General features: G+C 39.0%; 1 protein-coding gene across 12 annotated transcripts in view; it reads left to right on the top strand.

Moving 5' to 3' along the window:
• The window catches only part of IPCEF1 (interaction protein for cytohesin exchange factors 1), a 202004-nt gene that overhangs the window by 133379 nt on the left and 51583 nt on the right, over positions 1–17042 (top strand). For all 12 annotated transcript variants that reach the window (XR_010158231.1, XM_009452260.5, XM_063813585.1 and 9 more), the window contains 3 exons: positions 1755–1826; positions 8806–8864; positions 10227–10312. Coding sequence is in view for 11 of the 12 variants with exons in the window: in XM_009452260.5 (XP_009450535.2) it covers positions 1755–1826; positions 8806–8864; positions 10227–10312 (217 nt within the window). In the remaining variant the exon portion in view is untranslated. The remainder of the gene's footprint in view (positions 1–1754; positions 1827–8805; positions 8865–10226; positions 10313–17042) is intronic.

Genomic DNA, 17042 nt, shown 5'->3' with positions numbered 1-17042 from the left:
AGTGAAGGTAACATCGGAATGTCTGAGAATTTGAAGCATTATGGGTTGGCACCCTACATAGAAATAGAAGCATTTAACCTCTCATTTTCTGGAATTTCGTTTTGTGGAGCAGATGGATTTTAAAACCCCCACGAAGCCTTGGCATGGACTGTTGTTGATGACTGTGTCTGTGATGGAATAAACCCCCTCCAGGACTGGCAGGGAGGTCAGATGTCAAGCTTCGGTTCTAGTAAAGAAAAGAACAAGCAGTTAAATAGGACTCACCCGAGTTGCAGATACGCCAGCAAGACCAGCTTTTCTTTCTTAGTTCATGGAGTTGTCAGATGCACACTTGGAATTGAATTTTCTGAGATGTCTTAAGCTTGGAGATTACACTCTGATCTAATTTAAATCCAAAAGATTTGAGCACTGACAGGGATCAAAAAAAATTACCAGCTCATGGTCCTGGTTTTCCTGAGAAGGAAACAGCCCAAAGAGTTTGTGACCTGCTTAGATCTCATGAGCGGGCTGGCTGTAAACCCAGGTATCTATAGACTCTCATTCAAGTGCTCCTCCCATGATAGCAGTCTGCTATATTTTGCGTATGTGTCCATTTTCACCTTTTTCTTATTATTTCTTCTACCTTTGACATCTTTTCCAGTCTTATCAGAAAGGGGCCTTCCTTTTTGTCCTATGTGACTAGTTGCAGCAATTGAGTAGTTTTCTTTTAACAAGGTTAGTAAACTGGTGTTAGCTTTAAGTCTTTGCCTCTGTGGTGTGGTTGCACATGTCCAGTGTTGATTCTTGTGGTTTGAAAAGGATTGGCTATTTACAAAAACCCTGGCCTGTGCTGTGCTGCAGGACTTCCTGCCTAAAGGGTAAAGTGGAAGCCCTTCTCATTTGTTATCTTCAATGTTTTCTGCTTTTCTTTTATATTAAAATCTATTTCTTATTTCCCTTTACTAACAAAGGGTGCCTTGAATAAGATTTCTGATGTGTTGCTGCAGAGTGGACGTTCCATACCTGATTATTCTCCTATAAAAATTCTTCTGTATATTTGATTGAAAGTGAAGAAATACCTTGCTTGAAGTAGTTGTTCTGAATATTTTGAAGTGTTATTTCTATCACTTTAAAATTGAATTTATTGTATCTTTATAGCAAAGCAGTTAGCAAGTGAAAGGAAGAGGATATACCTATATGTTTTATTTTTTATTTATTTATTTGTTTTTTGAGACGGAGTCTTCCTCTGTCACCCAGACTGGAGTGCAGTGGCATGATCTCGGCTCACTGCAAGCTCTGCCTCCCAGGTTCATGCCATTCTCCTGCCTCAGCCTCCCGGGTAGCTGGGACTAGAGGCGCCCGCCACCATGCCCGGCTAATTTTTTTGTATATTTAGTAGAGACGGGGTTTCACCATGTTAGCTAGGATGGTCTCGATCTCCTGACCTCGTGATCTGCCCGCCTTGGCCTCCCAAAGTGCTAGGATTACAGGCGTGAGCCACCGTGCCTGGCCATACCTATATGTTTTAAATGGAAACTACTGACCAGCTAAGACTCAGCCCTGTTCTGGATGTTCTGACATAAAAAATTGACTCTTAGTTCTCTATATGAAATAGAGACTAGACAATAGGTATCTAATATTACTAAATTATTTTTTGTAAATTTACAAAGAAAGCAGACAAGTTTACAAAGCTTGTATTTTACTGATTTACTTTCGGACCCATTGTTGACTATAAACACTAATTTTTTATGTGTTTGTGCTTTTCCTCCTTCAAGTGCTTTTAAGATCAGCCATCCACAGATCAAGACCTTTTATTTTGCAGCTGAGAATGTGCAGGAAATGAACGTGTAAGTAGAGGAAACTGGTAAACCCCATCCTTAATGGGAATATACTTAACTTTGGTCTGGTACTGGAATTTTAATCATATGTCCATATCAATTATTATTTTATTTCTGTTACTTTAAGGATTAATTTATTTAGCAGTTACAATGCCTTCGTGCTTTCTTCTCTAGTATTTGGAAACAGTTTGGAGAATTACATGTATCAAAGTGGCTATTTCAGGGAACCACTAAGTTGAAAAAGGAGTGGACAGAAGTCATTAAAAGAACATGTTAAAAGGAGAATCAGCATCACAAGGAGAGAAGCTTGAAAGTATTATGTAACTGATCTTGCAGCTTTCGGAATTCTACATGCAAAATATTGCTATAGCGTTTAATATATGCTGTGTGATTATCGTGATGATTCACGTATTTATCACCTCTCCGTGTATTGTCCTGAACATATTGCAAAACGCCTTTGCTCGGAGTACATCAAACTTAAAATTGTAGATCCCTAGCTCCATTTCCAGGGTGATCTGTGATAATAAGTGGGCTGTGTGCAGAGTACAACCTGCCCTACACCATTCCTAATGGTTTAGAGTCAGGTGTGATCACAATAGCTGTTATTTATTTATTTATTTATTTTTGAGACAGTCTTGTTCTGTTGCCCAGGCTGGAGTGCAGTGATGCGATCTCGGCTCACTGCAACCTCTGCATCCTGAGTTCGAATGATTCTCCTGCATCAGCCTCCCAAGTTACAGGCGTGCACCACCATGCCCAGCTAATTTTTTGTGTTTCTGGTAGAGACAGGGTTTCACCATGTTGGCCAGGCTGGTCTCGAACTCCCGACCTCAAGTGATCCACCCACCTCGGCCTCTCAAAGTGCTGGAACTAAGGCGTAAGCCACCGCACCTGGTCAACAATGGCTATTTGAATCAGGCTGTATTTGAGGTGCTGATTGGAGATATCAGAAGGCATTCTATTTGATTTAGCCCTATTCTCAGAATTCTTAGTGTCTCTTATTATTTCACATGACCAATTGAAAATATGTTAATGGAACGCCTACCACATGCCCCATTGCAGCAGATGGTGGGCAATGGCAATGAAAAAACCACACATAATTCCTCCATTCACAGAGCTTACACTTAACCTGTTTTACTTATAATGATTTCCTTACCTATCTGCCCTATGTACTTCTCATTGCTCTCTTGCTCTAGAAACATGAAGAAAAAAAGCAACTGCCTTTCACCAAACATGTGCATGGACACACACACACACACACACACACACACACACACACACTCCTTACAGGTATCCGCTCAGCTCTGTCCAGCTAGAAGGACTCTCATCTGTCCCCTATCCTCACCTCCCCAGCATCACCCTCCGGATGAGGACAGAATGGCTTTGTACTGTAGAAAGTCGGGAAGCTCTGTGTTAGAAATAACAAGGCAAGGAACGGACAGTTGAGTCTTCCAAACAAAGCTTTGATTTACTTGGACAAAGAGAGAAGTTGTTTCTGTCCTTTTTCTAGTTTTAGCTTTTTTTTCCCCCTTGGTTTTCTTAAGCATCTGAGAAAAATAAGAACAGATACACGAATGGAGAGGATGTTCAAATCTCCACATCAAAGATCTTTACTTATTTTTTTTTATTTGCATCAGTTGCTAAATCTTGTTGGTTAGCAAAGCCCTTGCTGTGTAAGTGGGATGTGGAAGGCACAAGGTCTCGCCCGCTAGCACTTGGAGCCCTGTGATAGTGAGGTCAGTCCGCCGCTGAGCCTCAGTTCATCCCAAATGGTCTTTTCTGGTCTTGAATGGTGGTGAAACAGTGCTGCCCGCCTCTCCCCCGCCCAATACCTCCTGCTGTCCTGGCTTTTCTTTAAAAGTGCCTTGTAGCTCCAGCTTCCATCCTTGGCCCGTCCTTCCCACTCATTCTGTGGCTGATTCCTTGCAAGTAGTTTTCCTCTCTCCAGCAAGAGGTGAGTGAGACAGAGTAGCAGAGAAACAATTGCTTCTCAGTGCTTTGTTTGTTACCTAGTGAATTTCTCCTCCTACACAGTAAGGTGCATTTTTAAACCAATGAAAGTGTGAGACCCTTCCATGTTTATCTGAATCCGCTGTATTTCATGCAGGTTTGCTCTGTAAATCCCAGATCCCCCTCCTCACCGCCCCAGTGTTTATTTACATTTCCAGTTTATTTATCTTCCAATTTTATGTTCTCCCTTTGCAGAAACCTATCTAATGGTAAGTAGAGTTGCATGGGTAGATATAAATACTTCATCCTGTTGGCTGTGAAATCAAAGTCTTTCACAGTTATCAACGTCAAGATCTTACCGCCTATCTATGCTATGAAGATCTGTTCATTTTACTTGAAATTCTTTTAGGGGTTATCTTTCCAGCTTACAAAGAAGATGCAAATTGAAATTTGAACTTAAGGTGTCTGGACCCCATGTTTTTGAATCTGTCAGTGACCTTTAGACTTGAAAATTGTCCATCCGGCTAAATGGTCCATTTTGTCTGGGCCTGAAATTTATAATAACTTCTCATGTTTATAATATCATTATAGAGTTTCATTATTCTAAAAATGACTTTTTTAGTAGCCAACAATGCAACTTCTCCCTTCTCCCACAAGATTATGCAGATGATAGAGATTTACTTTGCAATAACACATGAAGAACTTCCCTTCTTACTGATGCAGCCGGTTTAAGCCAGGAAATAATGTATCTGGGTATTACTTGGTAAGATGAGAGGTGTGGGGGAGGGAGTGGGTAGCGTTTGCAGTGATGAGTCCTTGTTTTAGAAGTTCCTCTCCCTGGGCAACTGCATTTCTGGATAGTGGCATTTCTCTCAGGGACGATGAAGGGAAATGTAATTAAGTTTAGTAGAAACTCCGCATGTTCTGTAGTGAGTCTCAATTTAAAAGTACAGGGGTAAGTAATTAAGGGCAATGAAAGAGTTCGTTTCTCAGCGAAGACGGGAGCTGCCTTTCTCAGACACTGTGGGAAGAATGCTCTTGTTTTGTACATCAATTTCTTAAAACTTGTTCTCCTCCAACACACACATTCACGTCAAGTTAATATACAACAAACTCCCAGGAAACATCTGTCATTTTCTTTTATGTAAATATAAGTCCTTTAGTGCATCCATCTACTTAGCCACAGATAGATGTTTTCCTGCTGCCATGATGTTTTAAAAAAAGTTCTCAGCAAAGAAGGTACTCTAAGCCAGTGGATCCTAGAAAGAAAACAGTCAAACAAGATTCTAAACATCACCAGTTTTTCACAGCAAGTAACTAATGGTTGTAATGAAAAGGTTACAAGTTTTGGGTAAGGGCTGAGAGAAATATTTTCTTTATTGTCAACAGTCTTCTATTTTGCTCTATTTCCATGTTTGGGAGAGGAGCTTAGAAATGCCTTTTCTTGTTTCAGACACTCAAGTGAAAACAATTTTTTTGTCTCTTTAAAAAAAAATTTTCCCTATTTCACTTTTAGATGCTTTTTTGGGGGAGAATAAACTTATACAATTATGAACTAAGGTATAAGCTAAAAATTGTTATTGTGGTATTTTAAAAAGTGAACCATGAAATTGTTATGTTTTGCCTGGTCAGTTTTAAAAAATGAACTTTTAAATGCTTATTTTAGTTAATAATACATAAAACGTATTCGTGTCAGACAAAGCAAAAGATTTCCTATATCCTCACCTCACTTTCTAATTCAACTACCCTCCCTAGGGCTAACCACTATTTTTGTGTGTGTGTGTGCTTTCATTTGCATTTATTTTATGCTGAATCGATGCTCGTGCCATGAGTTTTTGTTTCTTCAGTTTCTTATGGGACACTTTTTTTTTTTTTTTCCATGCAGCCATCTCTTGTGGTTTAGGAACAATTTATTCCTTTCCAGCGAGGATCATCTCCATGTGGCAGAGGGAGCTCATATATAAATTCATCCGACCATGAGCTCTGAAAGTACAGTGGCCCATCTTGGGTGTTTCATTCACCTGGATGTGCTTAGTGACCAGAGAATCTACATCTAAACCCTTGAATTCAGCATCACTCTCTGCACTTTTAAACATGTGCAGGAAAAATGCAGCATTCTTGTTGGGCCACCAGCCCTGTGTCCAGCCCCACTGTTTGGCCTGTGCATACCTACCAACTCCACCCTTGGAAGGCTGGAATGGTACACATTGTTTCCGTAAAGTGACATCTTTCAGATAACTTGGTGGCTTTTCATATATGCATACCTTTGATAGCCTAGGGAATTTCACAGGTGTTCTTAAAGTGAACACAAAGATTTGAACCTCTTCAAATCTTTTTTGCATGGTTTTATGGGGTTTTTTGGGTCAGGTGAATAGCAAACCATTTTCACAGATCACCTCAGGCCACTTAGGGGAAGAAGAGGTTACCCTGTTCTTTTGTTTTTTTTGAGACAGAGTCTCACTCTGTCGCCCAGCCTGGAGTGCAGTGGTGCAATCTCAACTCACTGCAACCTCTGCCTCCTGGGTTCAAGCGATTCTCCTGCCTCAGCCTCCCAAGTAGCTGGGATTATAGGTGTGTGCCACCACGCCTGGCTAATTTTTGTATTTTTGGTAAAGACAGGGTTTCACCATGTTGGTCAGGCTGGTCTCCAACTCCTGACCTCATGATCCACCCGCCTCGGCCTCCCAAAGTGCTGGGATTACAGGTGTGAGCCACTGGGCCCGGCCATCACTTTAAACAGTAAAATCATATTCTTCCTGACACTTTTCTATGCATACCAATTCATGCACATACAAAAACATATCGTTTTTGAAGTACAGTGGATCAGGCTAAACATACTATTCTATGCTTGATCTTCTCAATTAAGAGTATATGAGGGTTTTCCATTTTATACAGATTTCCATTACCAATTTGGAAATTTGTAATTTCAAAGGCACAATTACAGAAGATATGTTTGTTCATAATTTGTTCATATATTTTCCAGATCATTACAACCAACCCCCACCCCCCTCTTAGTCCTCTCATTAGCTTCATTATAACAGGAAATTGATAGAATCAGTGTTGATAGAATCAATAATTTATTTATCCATTTTCTTATTAATGTTTTTTCTTTTTGCCATTACAAGCCTTGTTGGCAGTGAACATTCTGCCACATTTGTGTATATGAAAGTGTGTTTCTATAGGATTGATATTTATGATTGGAATTGTTGGGTGAAGGGGATGGATATTTAAATTTTTAATATTATCATCAAATTGCCTGCTCAGAATTGGCTGTATCAGTTTTCATGTTTAATTCAACAAAAGGTGACAAGGCTTCTTTTTCTGTTTCCTGCTAAATACTTGAAATCAATAATATTTTTAAGTTTTTTCCAATCCAGTGGTGAAAATATTTTCCTGTGTTTGATTGTGCATTTCTCAAAATACTATTGAGGCTGAGAAATTTTTTTCGCATATTGTCTAGCTATTTGATTTCTCTGTAAATTTCTGTTCCTTTATTTTGCCTGTTATCCTGTTGAGACTTGATATACATTTTTGGGTTCCTGTTTCATATCTGGGCTCTTTATTGGTCCAATTTTAAGTGGCCACTAAGGAGTTTGTGATTATTATGGTGCTGAAGGTGATTTCTTAACAAAGGCTGGAGCTCATCTTTGATCTTTAGAAACTCCTATTTTGTTTATTTTTTAAAATTTTATTTATTTATTTATTTTTGAGATGGAGTTTCGCTCTTGTTGCCCAGGCTGGAGTGCAATGGCATGATCTCGGCTCATTGCAACCTCCACCTCCCAGGTACAAGTGATTCTCCTGCCTCAGACTCCCGAGTAGCTGGGATTACAGGCTTCCGCCACCACACCCGGCTAATTTTGTATTTTTTTAAGTAGTGACGGGGTTTCTCCATGTTGGTCAGGCTGGTCTTGAACTTCTGACCTCAGGTGATCCACCCGCTTTGGCCTCCTGAAGTGCTGGGAGGCATGAACCACCGCTCCCGGCATTGAATTTGTTATATATTTTCTATTCAAAAATAACAGGTACAACAAGACCATGGCAGGTTGAGGGTTGCGTAAGGATTCCTAATTATCTGACAGTTATACAGGTGGGAAGGTGCAATATTTATGGCTTAGTGCAAGTGTAGTATGCTGAATTGTTCATGGCTTGTTCATTGCCCATGAGAGACTGGAAGACATCAAAAGCATAGATGAATTGATAAACATGTAGCACGGATTTTCCCTGTCTCAAAATAGGTACAGAAATAAGCAAGATCCTCCCAATAAGTAGAAAATTATATAGTTAGGAGTATATGTCATAGACACACTTTGTGTCCCAGCTTTTAAAAATTTGTGTTTCAAGATATGTTCCTAAGTAGACCCTTGAGAAGGAACTACAGTGGTCTGCAGTGATAAGCCAAGTTTGAGTTTCTGTCTCGTTCTATTTTTGTTATTGATGTTAAATTGGAATTCATTGCCAGTAAAATGGTAAATAGGGCATTTTCAATTTTTACCTTACATAAAATTCTTCAAGGAATTAAAATTTGTTCTAGTTTAAAAATACCTGTTAAATTCTAGCCAGATTTTTGTTACTGATTGACATAAAAATATTCCTGGATTAAATGGATGATCTTTTCGTACATTTTTTCTAAAATAAACTGACCTTATTAAGACATTATTAAGAGTAACACCTAATAACTTTAATAGTCAAGTTATTAAATCCAGTGATAAAGGATTTGATGGTTGCTAAAAATTTCAAATGCAGGATTACAGAAGATGTGTTTGTTCATATATTTGGAATACCTAATTTAGCTGCCCTCATGAACCAACTGAGTAATGGGCCACCTCACATCTTACCTTGCAAAAGATACCTTGAGTATGGAAAGTATTGTGAAACCAGAGGCCTTAGGTTTCGATGGCACAAACTTATGCTCTTTCTGGAAATGTGCAGACTGATGGTAGAATCATGACCTAATTTCATAACAAACTCTGGGGGAAGGTGAATGGGTGGGGGGCTAATCTCTTTGGTCAACATTTGCTTTCTATTTGAATTTTAGGTGGTTAAATAAACTTGGATCGGCTGTAATCCATCAGGAATCCACTACAAAGGATGAAGGTATGTTCTATTTTAAATTTCTGAAAATTTAGCAAGAATATTAGAACAGGTTGAAACAGGGTGAAAAAACAATGTCAAGTTCTATGAATAGTCTGATCCTGAGGAAACATGCTTTGGCATTTAAGATGATCTGAGAATATGTGGAGACAGACGTATTCACACAGACTCACCAACATGGAATAGAGCTTCCCATGCTGGCTATGAATGCTTTTCACACTTCACCCACACTCCGGCAGCTGTGGGCTTCATGACATCTCAAACAGTCACCGATGCAAATGTTTAATTGCTGCACTTGTGGAATTCTTACTGATAGACATGATCTCGTCATGATCTGGTCAGTTAACTTTCATCCCACTATTTCCTCCCTGATATTTTAATATTTCCACCAGGTGTGTACTGAGGCTAATTACCCTAAGATTGTACCAGGAACCTGAAGGTCATACTGGGACACAGGCCATATTTTTAGCTCAGTCGGTAGCTTTCAGGGTTCAAAAGCTACAGGAGTCTAATTCTTAATGATGTGATTACACCTTAGTGTTGAGAAGAGGGAGGATTTAGCTGCCAGGGCCACTGAACTCATAGTCTTTCTGAAATGCCCAGACCACAAAAGGCCTTGGAAATTGGAAGCAGGGAGTTATATCTTCTGATAACAAAATCATAAAATCTTAGAGTTAGTTAGAAATGGAAAAGTGGCAACTTGATTTGAAACAGTAAAGGGGTACCGTGCAATACCATGAAATCGGTGGTGTCCTAACCATCTTCTTGGTCCTCTTTTCCATAAAATAAGCACCCATTGTCTATTTATAGATTGTGAGTTAGTACAAAACTACACACAAAACTTCTCCTTGTCCTGGTATGTAAGGCCTTCTATGACATGGCCTCCACCACCTTCTAGCTTCGTTTTCTGCCATATCTTGTAGGGGTCTCCACATACTTGGCCCAGCCTGCTCCCTCAGCCAGAGACTGCCCTTCACAATTTGTGCACCATTGATAGTTTAGTGATCCTGCCAGTTTCAATTCATTATGATTCCTACAATCAAAATTAATCACCACTGATTTTGTGTTCTCTTGGTATTATGACTCACACCTCTTTTGAGGAATTATTTTATTTTCCCCAAGCTACGGTTTGTCTTCTTCCTGCATATTGGATGCTCTTTGAGGTCAGGAGCCCCGAACTGGCCATTTGTTTCTGCCTCTTATGTAATTCCTTTGCACCAGGTAGTTACCAGGTAGTTCATTAGATATGAACTTTCTGAATTGGATTGAAATTGCAATAGCCAGATGGAGATAAACCTCTGCTCATGCATTATGGAATAAGTGATGACAGCGTTAAAACATTAAGCATTTTCATTTTTGTTATAGAATGTTACAGTGAAAGTGAACAGGAAGATCCTGAAATAGCTGCGGAGACACCACCCCCTCCTCACGCTTCCCAGACTCAGTCTTTGGTATGTACCGACATAAGTAGTCTGTTGGTCATCGATCAGACATGTGGATGTCATTTCTTCCAATTGAGTAGGAAGTAGCTTGACCAATAAATTTTTAGAATGGGCTAAATTAAGATACCTGCCAACGAGCAAGTGCAATTTTCAGGGTGCTGATTTTGAGCCTTCTCCATAGCAACCCAGTGGTATGATAAACTTGGTATATTTGTGTGTGACCCGAAGATGTACCGTACTCAGAGGATTCATGAGGATGCAAAGGGCTTCTAGGTGACAGGCCAGTGCTTGCAAAGACTTCTTTGACAGTGTTTATTTATGTTCTACTTTTTCTCAGGAAGAATTTAAATGCCTTGCCTATGTGCATGTACTATAACAATGCAAAATGAATTTAGGATGAAAAAACAGCAGAAAGAAAACAGGAGAGCCAGAAAGAGAGCAGGAAGTCAGGAGTGGGGTTAGTGCATTAAAAGTGCACATGGAGTGATTTGTGTATTCACTAGAGAGGAATTCAAATTTGATTCTAAGCTTTGGAAGCACCAAATGTAAGTTCACATTATTAATTAATGTGAAGTCTATGGAGAGTTGCTTCATATATGGATGCTCTTAGCATTACAGTAATGGCCCCGAGGAAGGGTCATACAATGATCATTGGGGAAGGAGATTTTTGGTTTTATACCTACCATGTACTAGGATGTATGTAGGTGCTTTAAATGCATAAACTTTTAATTCTCCAGGCAACCCTGGAAGTGGTATGATTTAATTTGCATTTTATTTAATGCATTGCATTTAATGAGGCCAAGCACCTTCTCATGTTTGTTAGCCATTAGAACTTTCTCTTTTGTGAAGTGTCTAAGTCTTTCCTACATTTTTAGCTGCTTCCTCTTCCTCCTTTTTCTTTATGAATGATAGGATTTCTTAATTTATTATTCTATGTGTTAGTCCTTTGTCAGCTCTACAGCTATAGTTTGGTGCAAAAGTAATTCTGCTTTTTGCTATGAAAAATAATGCAAAAAACACAATCACTTTTGCACCAACCTATTAAAAGTGAACAAATGTCACTTTTAATCTTTTTTAAACTGTTCCACAATTTCTCTTTGTAAACACATGTTCTTGATTTTAATATGTCAGATTTATCCATCACCTTCATTGCGGTGAGTGCCTTTTTTTCCCACTGGTTTCAAAAATTGTTTCCTATCCTAGGTTATGAGGAAGTAGATATTCCTGTCTTCATTTCATGGTTAAGGAAACTGAGGTTCAGAGATGTTGAATGGCATGCTCAAGTGTCCAGTGAGTGCCTGAGATGGGAATCCCAGTCTGTTTAGCTTTATAGGACATGCTTTTCCTTTTTTTTTTTTTTTCTTTTTTTTTGAGATGGAGTCTTGCTCTGTCACCCGGCCTGGAGTGCAGTGGCACAATCTCGGCTCACTGCAAGCTCTGCCTCCCAGGTTCACACCATTCTCCTGCCTCAGCCTCCCGAGTAGCTGGGACTACAGGTGCTCGCCACCTCGCCCGGCTAATTTTTTGTATTTTTAGTAGAGACGGGGTTTCACCGTGTTAGCCAGGATGGTCTTGATCTCCTGACCTCATGATCCGCCTGCCTCGGCCTCCCAAAGTGCTGGGATTACAAGCGTGAGCCACCGCGCCCAGCCAGGACATGCTGTTTCTACTGAACCATGACACCTGTCCATTATAGACCCAAATGATGGCAGGTTCTGACAGGTTACAGTAGCTCATTCACTTACCAGACCTTTTCTGCCAGAATTTCTGTTCAGTGTGATAGTTTTTATCTTTATTGTGTTTTGCAAGTTCCTGGATTTAAGGTATTATATTGATTATTTAAATAATGACCTCTACTGTTTTTTCACACTGTCAGTGGAGAATTGTGGTCATTTTCTAATTTATTTGGCTAGCAGCCAAGAAAAGACATAAATATTGTTGAATAAATGTTTATTAAACTATCTATTAAATATGATTAGCCACAAGTAAGCAAGATATAAATAAAATTAAACTTTGAATATGGTAAAATTTAGAACAATTTTTGAACTACATTTATAATATTATTCTTTCTTAATATATTCATAGCTTCTCCCCAGTGTAATCCTTCTCCTTTTTAAAAATCAATTTTGGATTTTAGAAAAAGGTTTTATTTTCTTTATATCATTCAAACTTAATGATATCTTCAGACCTTACAATGTTTCCCAGCTTTTGACAACTTTCTGATTAGTTTACCCTTTAATGCCTCTAAAGACATTATCAACTTTGTATTGAATAGGTCTTCAAAAAATGTTCCTTGTTGTTGATTTAAGAGAGGATTATGTATTTTTGCTAAGTTTCTCTCTGTCTCTGTCTTTGTCTCTATGTCTGCTTCTGTGTCTCTCTCCTATTTTAACCTGTAACATACAAATGTTTTGTTGTTCTCCCTCCATTTTTTCCTCAAGTTCATTCTCCCTCACACTGTGCCCACCAATATACCTCTTTTTATGATTATTTAGTTGTAAAATACTGGCATTTTCAGTTTTATAATGGCAAACTAGTATCTCAGGTTACTTTGCTAAGAGCATTGTCAGGCATCTAGAACACACTGGTGAAATAAAAGCAACCGAGTAGCCATATCATGGAGGGCCTTCTAGAACTCTCCCTGGTGAAATAAAAGCAACCAAATTGCCTTCTTAGACAATGGGTCATGGCTCAATTGCATTATATAATGACAGTCTAACCTGATGCACAATAGAAGTTCAGGGAATACTTGATTTAAAATAAATAAATGAAGGGATACTCATGAAGCCAGTAAGTTAGGTCACTGAACTCAGAAGTATCTTTAAATTTTTTGAATCATCAATCAAATGTTATTTTTTAGAAGTTCTAAGTTGAGCATTTTTTGGCAGGCCATTAATGCTAACATTTTCTAAAGAAATATATTGGAAATCGTCAGATAAATGTTGAACAGTTAGATTTTTTTTCCCCCTTAGAAACAGAATGTGTTCCTCCTGATCACATATTTCACAGACAGATTTTGTTTTTGTTTTCTCTTCTTTCTGAAAAACAGACATGGAAGGCACTTGGTTAAACTAACATTTAGGCTTTTTATTTAAACAGATGAAATAAAAAAAATATATAGTAACTTTTTTTTTTTTTTTTTTTTTTTTTGAGACACAGTCTCAGTCTGTTACACAGGCTGGAGTGCAGTGGCGTGATCACAACTTAAGGCAGCCTCACCCCTGGCTCAGGTCATCCTCCCACCTCGGCCTCCCGAGTAGCTGGGACTACAGGTGTGCACCACCATACCTGGTGAATTTTTTTTGTGTGGAGATAGGGTTTTGCCATGTTCTCTAGGTTGGTCTGTGGCTCCTGAGCTCAAGTGATGCACTCACCTTGGCCTCCCAAAGTGCTAGGATTACAAGCGTAAGCCACTGCACTCAGTCATAACTTTTATGCAGAGAGTGAATTGAGCTAGTGTTTGGCCCAATACAGTATAGGCTAGCGATGACTTACATATACAAGCCTAGGGGCAAAAATATTTTTTTCCCCAAGTTTTTGGTTAAAATTTTATTTTGGGTGATGTACTTCCATTTTGTGATAATGAACTCAACAGTATAAAATAATACTATTTTGGAAAATTCAAAATAATTTAAAATCTTGAAAATATTTAATTCAGTCTAATCATTCTAATAGCTATAGAGTCAAGATAAACAATGAAACCAGTTTGGACTTCTGCTTCTAATGGGCTGAATGACATTTCACGAGATAATAAAGAACATGTCAGGAAATCTTCCTTCAGTGAAGAAGAGGTTTTTATGTTATGTTCCTCCTTCTTCAGAAGGTTTCAGAGGGTTGATAGTGGAAAGAACATCCATTTATTCTCAAAGAAGTTGCAAGTGGGCAGCTTTTAACAGGCTTACTGAAAAGGCTCCAAATAGATGTGAGTCTTTTAGTTTCACTCTGGAAGACAATTTGGAGAAATCATTATCTGTGATTCCTTTAGTTTCACAAAAGAGCAAAAAGAACCAAATTTCTATTTCAAATCTGATAATTTTATAAGCTACAAAGTGAGTTAAGAGCTATAAAAGTCACTAAAAATTTACTCCAGGTATTTTTCCTTCAAGTTTAATTTTAAAAAAGCATCATGAGATAACGTGGTCTATGCTTCTGGGCATATTCATTCATTCAACAAGTATTTATTGAGAGCCAGCATTCTAAATACTTGGAACACATCAGTGAATAAAGTGGACTGTGATTCATGTTCATCATGGAGCCAAACCTCTAGTTGAGGGAGACTGTTAATAAAAAATCCACATAATAAGGAAAATATATGCTACATCAGAAGTGGAGTCCAGTGAGTCAGGACGTGATGGGGTAGAGATTGGGTTGTGGCAAAGAATAGAGGAGCCAGGACACGTCCGACTGAGAGCTAAGATCCGAGCGAAACCTTGAAAGGTGGTGTGAGAGTCAGCCAAGTGGATATTTGGGGGAAAAGTTTTCCAAGCAAAGGGAACAGTGAGAGTCAAGGTCTCCTTGGCGTGTGGTACTGCAAGGAGCCCTCTGTGGCTGACGTGGGGTGAACCAAGATGAGAGTAGTAGGAAATGAAGCCAAAGCATAGTGGTAGCCATATCGTGGAGGGCATATGGGCCAGTTAAGGACTTTAGGGAGCCTTTGAAAGGTTTGAGCAGAGGAGGGATGTAATCAACTTCCATTTCAAATGGAGCCACCAATCTGCTCTGTGCAAAAGACACTGGGAAGTGGGAGGTAGGCATAGAATCAGAAAACTAAGAGAGGGTATACAGTAAGCTATTGCAAAAGATGGCAGCGATTCCATCAGGGGATAGCAGTGGGGTGGCAGAGAAATGGAATGGTTAGATTTTGAATCCGTTTGGAAGGTAGACCATCAAATAGGCAGCTCAAATATGAGACAAAGAGAGGAGATAAATATTTCTGATTCCAGCTTCTAGAAGCTTATGCAGATTATTTCAACACAACAATCCTCATATTTTGATGTTTTTCTGAAGTAGTTTTTTAAATATTGAAATGAGGAAAAAAAATCAGCTAAAATAAACAAAAGAAGCAATAAGGAAAAATAAATCCTGCAAACTGTGGCCCTTGGCCAGCGACAGAGGAGGAAGTCAAAGTTTCCACCAGGCCAAGGTGGGTGGATGGCTTGAGCCCCAGAGTTCAAGACCAGCCTGGGCAACATGGTGAAACCCCATCTTTACAGAAAAACAAAAAAACAAAAAAAACCCCAAAAAGTTTAAACACAGACGGAGGTGAAATTAATTTTGGAAATTCACATTTAATCTTAACAAGACATATCTTGAACAGTTGTCTACCAAAGTCATTTGATTATTCAATATCTGTACTAAATGAAAGAACAGAAATGCAAGTGGATAGTTGGGTGAAAAATTCTCAGTGACTATATATACAAGAAAAAGGTAGAGAGAAAAATTCACCCTTTCTCCTCAAGATTTCAAAAAATGATTGTAAGCCATATGGTTGAATATCTAACTGATTTTAAGACTTTGCTAAAATTCGTGTTTATATTTTTGCCTCTGGCTTTAACAGCTCATCTTCATTCACAGCCTGCTCTCCTGGCAGTCAGTCACGCAGCCTGGTGGCTCTCCCCCAGCCTCTCTCCTGCCTTCTGCTCCCACTGCCTAGTTGAGGCCCTCATTAGCCCTGACCTGAGTTATTGAAATAGCAGGCTATTTTTCTTTCCCTGTCTCTAGTCCCTCTCTCTCTCCTCCTAAAAACCACCTCCCAATTAGTCTTCCTAAGATGCAGTTCTGATCACATTGATTCACCTGCACAAAAACTTCCAGTGAATTCTCATTGCTTCTTAAATTAACTCCTGAGTCTTTGGCTTGGTATTTTAGGCCCTTGGGCTGTCTTCAGGCTGCCATTGCAGTCTTGCTGCCAATTTTGCCCTTATCGTCAGCCCAACAAACGGCCTGCTGTTTCCCAAAAGCGTTCCAGACGTTCCTGCCCTTGTACCTGTAGATATAAAGTTTCTCCACTTGCAGGACCACTTGCCCCTGACTCCCACCCCAATCCCACCTTCTAAGTATCTTTCAAAATGGTAGCTTCAGATGTAGATTCCTTCATGAGAACATCTCTAGTCCTCTAGGTCAGGGTAATTCTTCCCTCTTCTGAACTCTCTGTATTCCCATAGTGTTTCTTTTTTTGATGATTTTTTCATGTTGTTATCACAATCTGCTTTTGATTAGAGATTTTGTGTATCTGGTTTATTTCTCTAATTATTAAATTCTTAAAGTCAGAGCCAGTGCCCAATATCTTTTCATTTACCCACATCATTTATGACTGTGCCTAGCACACATTTGAAACTAAATAAACATTTAATGGACAGATGGATGGGTGAGTGATTATTGTGACTTCATCCACAACCCCCACAAATTTCTTGTTCCACAAATATTTCCCCATGTGAATGAGAAATATACTACTTTCCACTTGTCTAGTGCTTTTGCATGGCTTTGAGAAGAATGATTTCATTTGACTCTCACAGAAATCTTGTATGAGTTTTACAAATGAGGAAGCCAGGTTCCAGAGAAATACACATAGCTATCAGAAGTAGCATTTGCAAGCTGCTTATGTTTCATGAAGAATATTCTTTATGGGATATCACTTGCCCCTCTTGATAAATTTGAGTTAGTCAGGCAGCTGATAAATATTTTTGTGTATTTACCATGTGCTAGGGACTGTTACCAATATGGGGGTGCCATGAAGAGC

This window comes from Pan troglodytes, chromosome 5 (assembly GCF_028858775.2).
Source record: "Pan troglodytes isolate AG18354 chromosome 5, NHGRI_mPanTro3-v2.0_pri, whole genome shotgun sequence".
NCBI classification, from domain to species: Eukaryota; Metazoa; Chordata; class Mammalia; order Primates; family Hominidae; genus Pan; species Pan troglodytes.
This window is presented reverse-complemented; position numbering and strand designations above follow the sequence as displayed.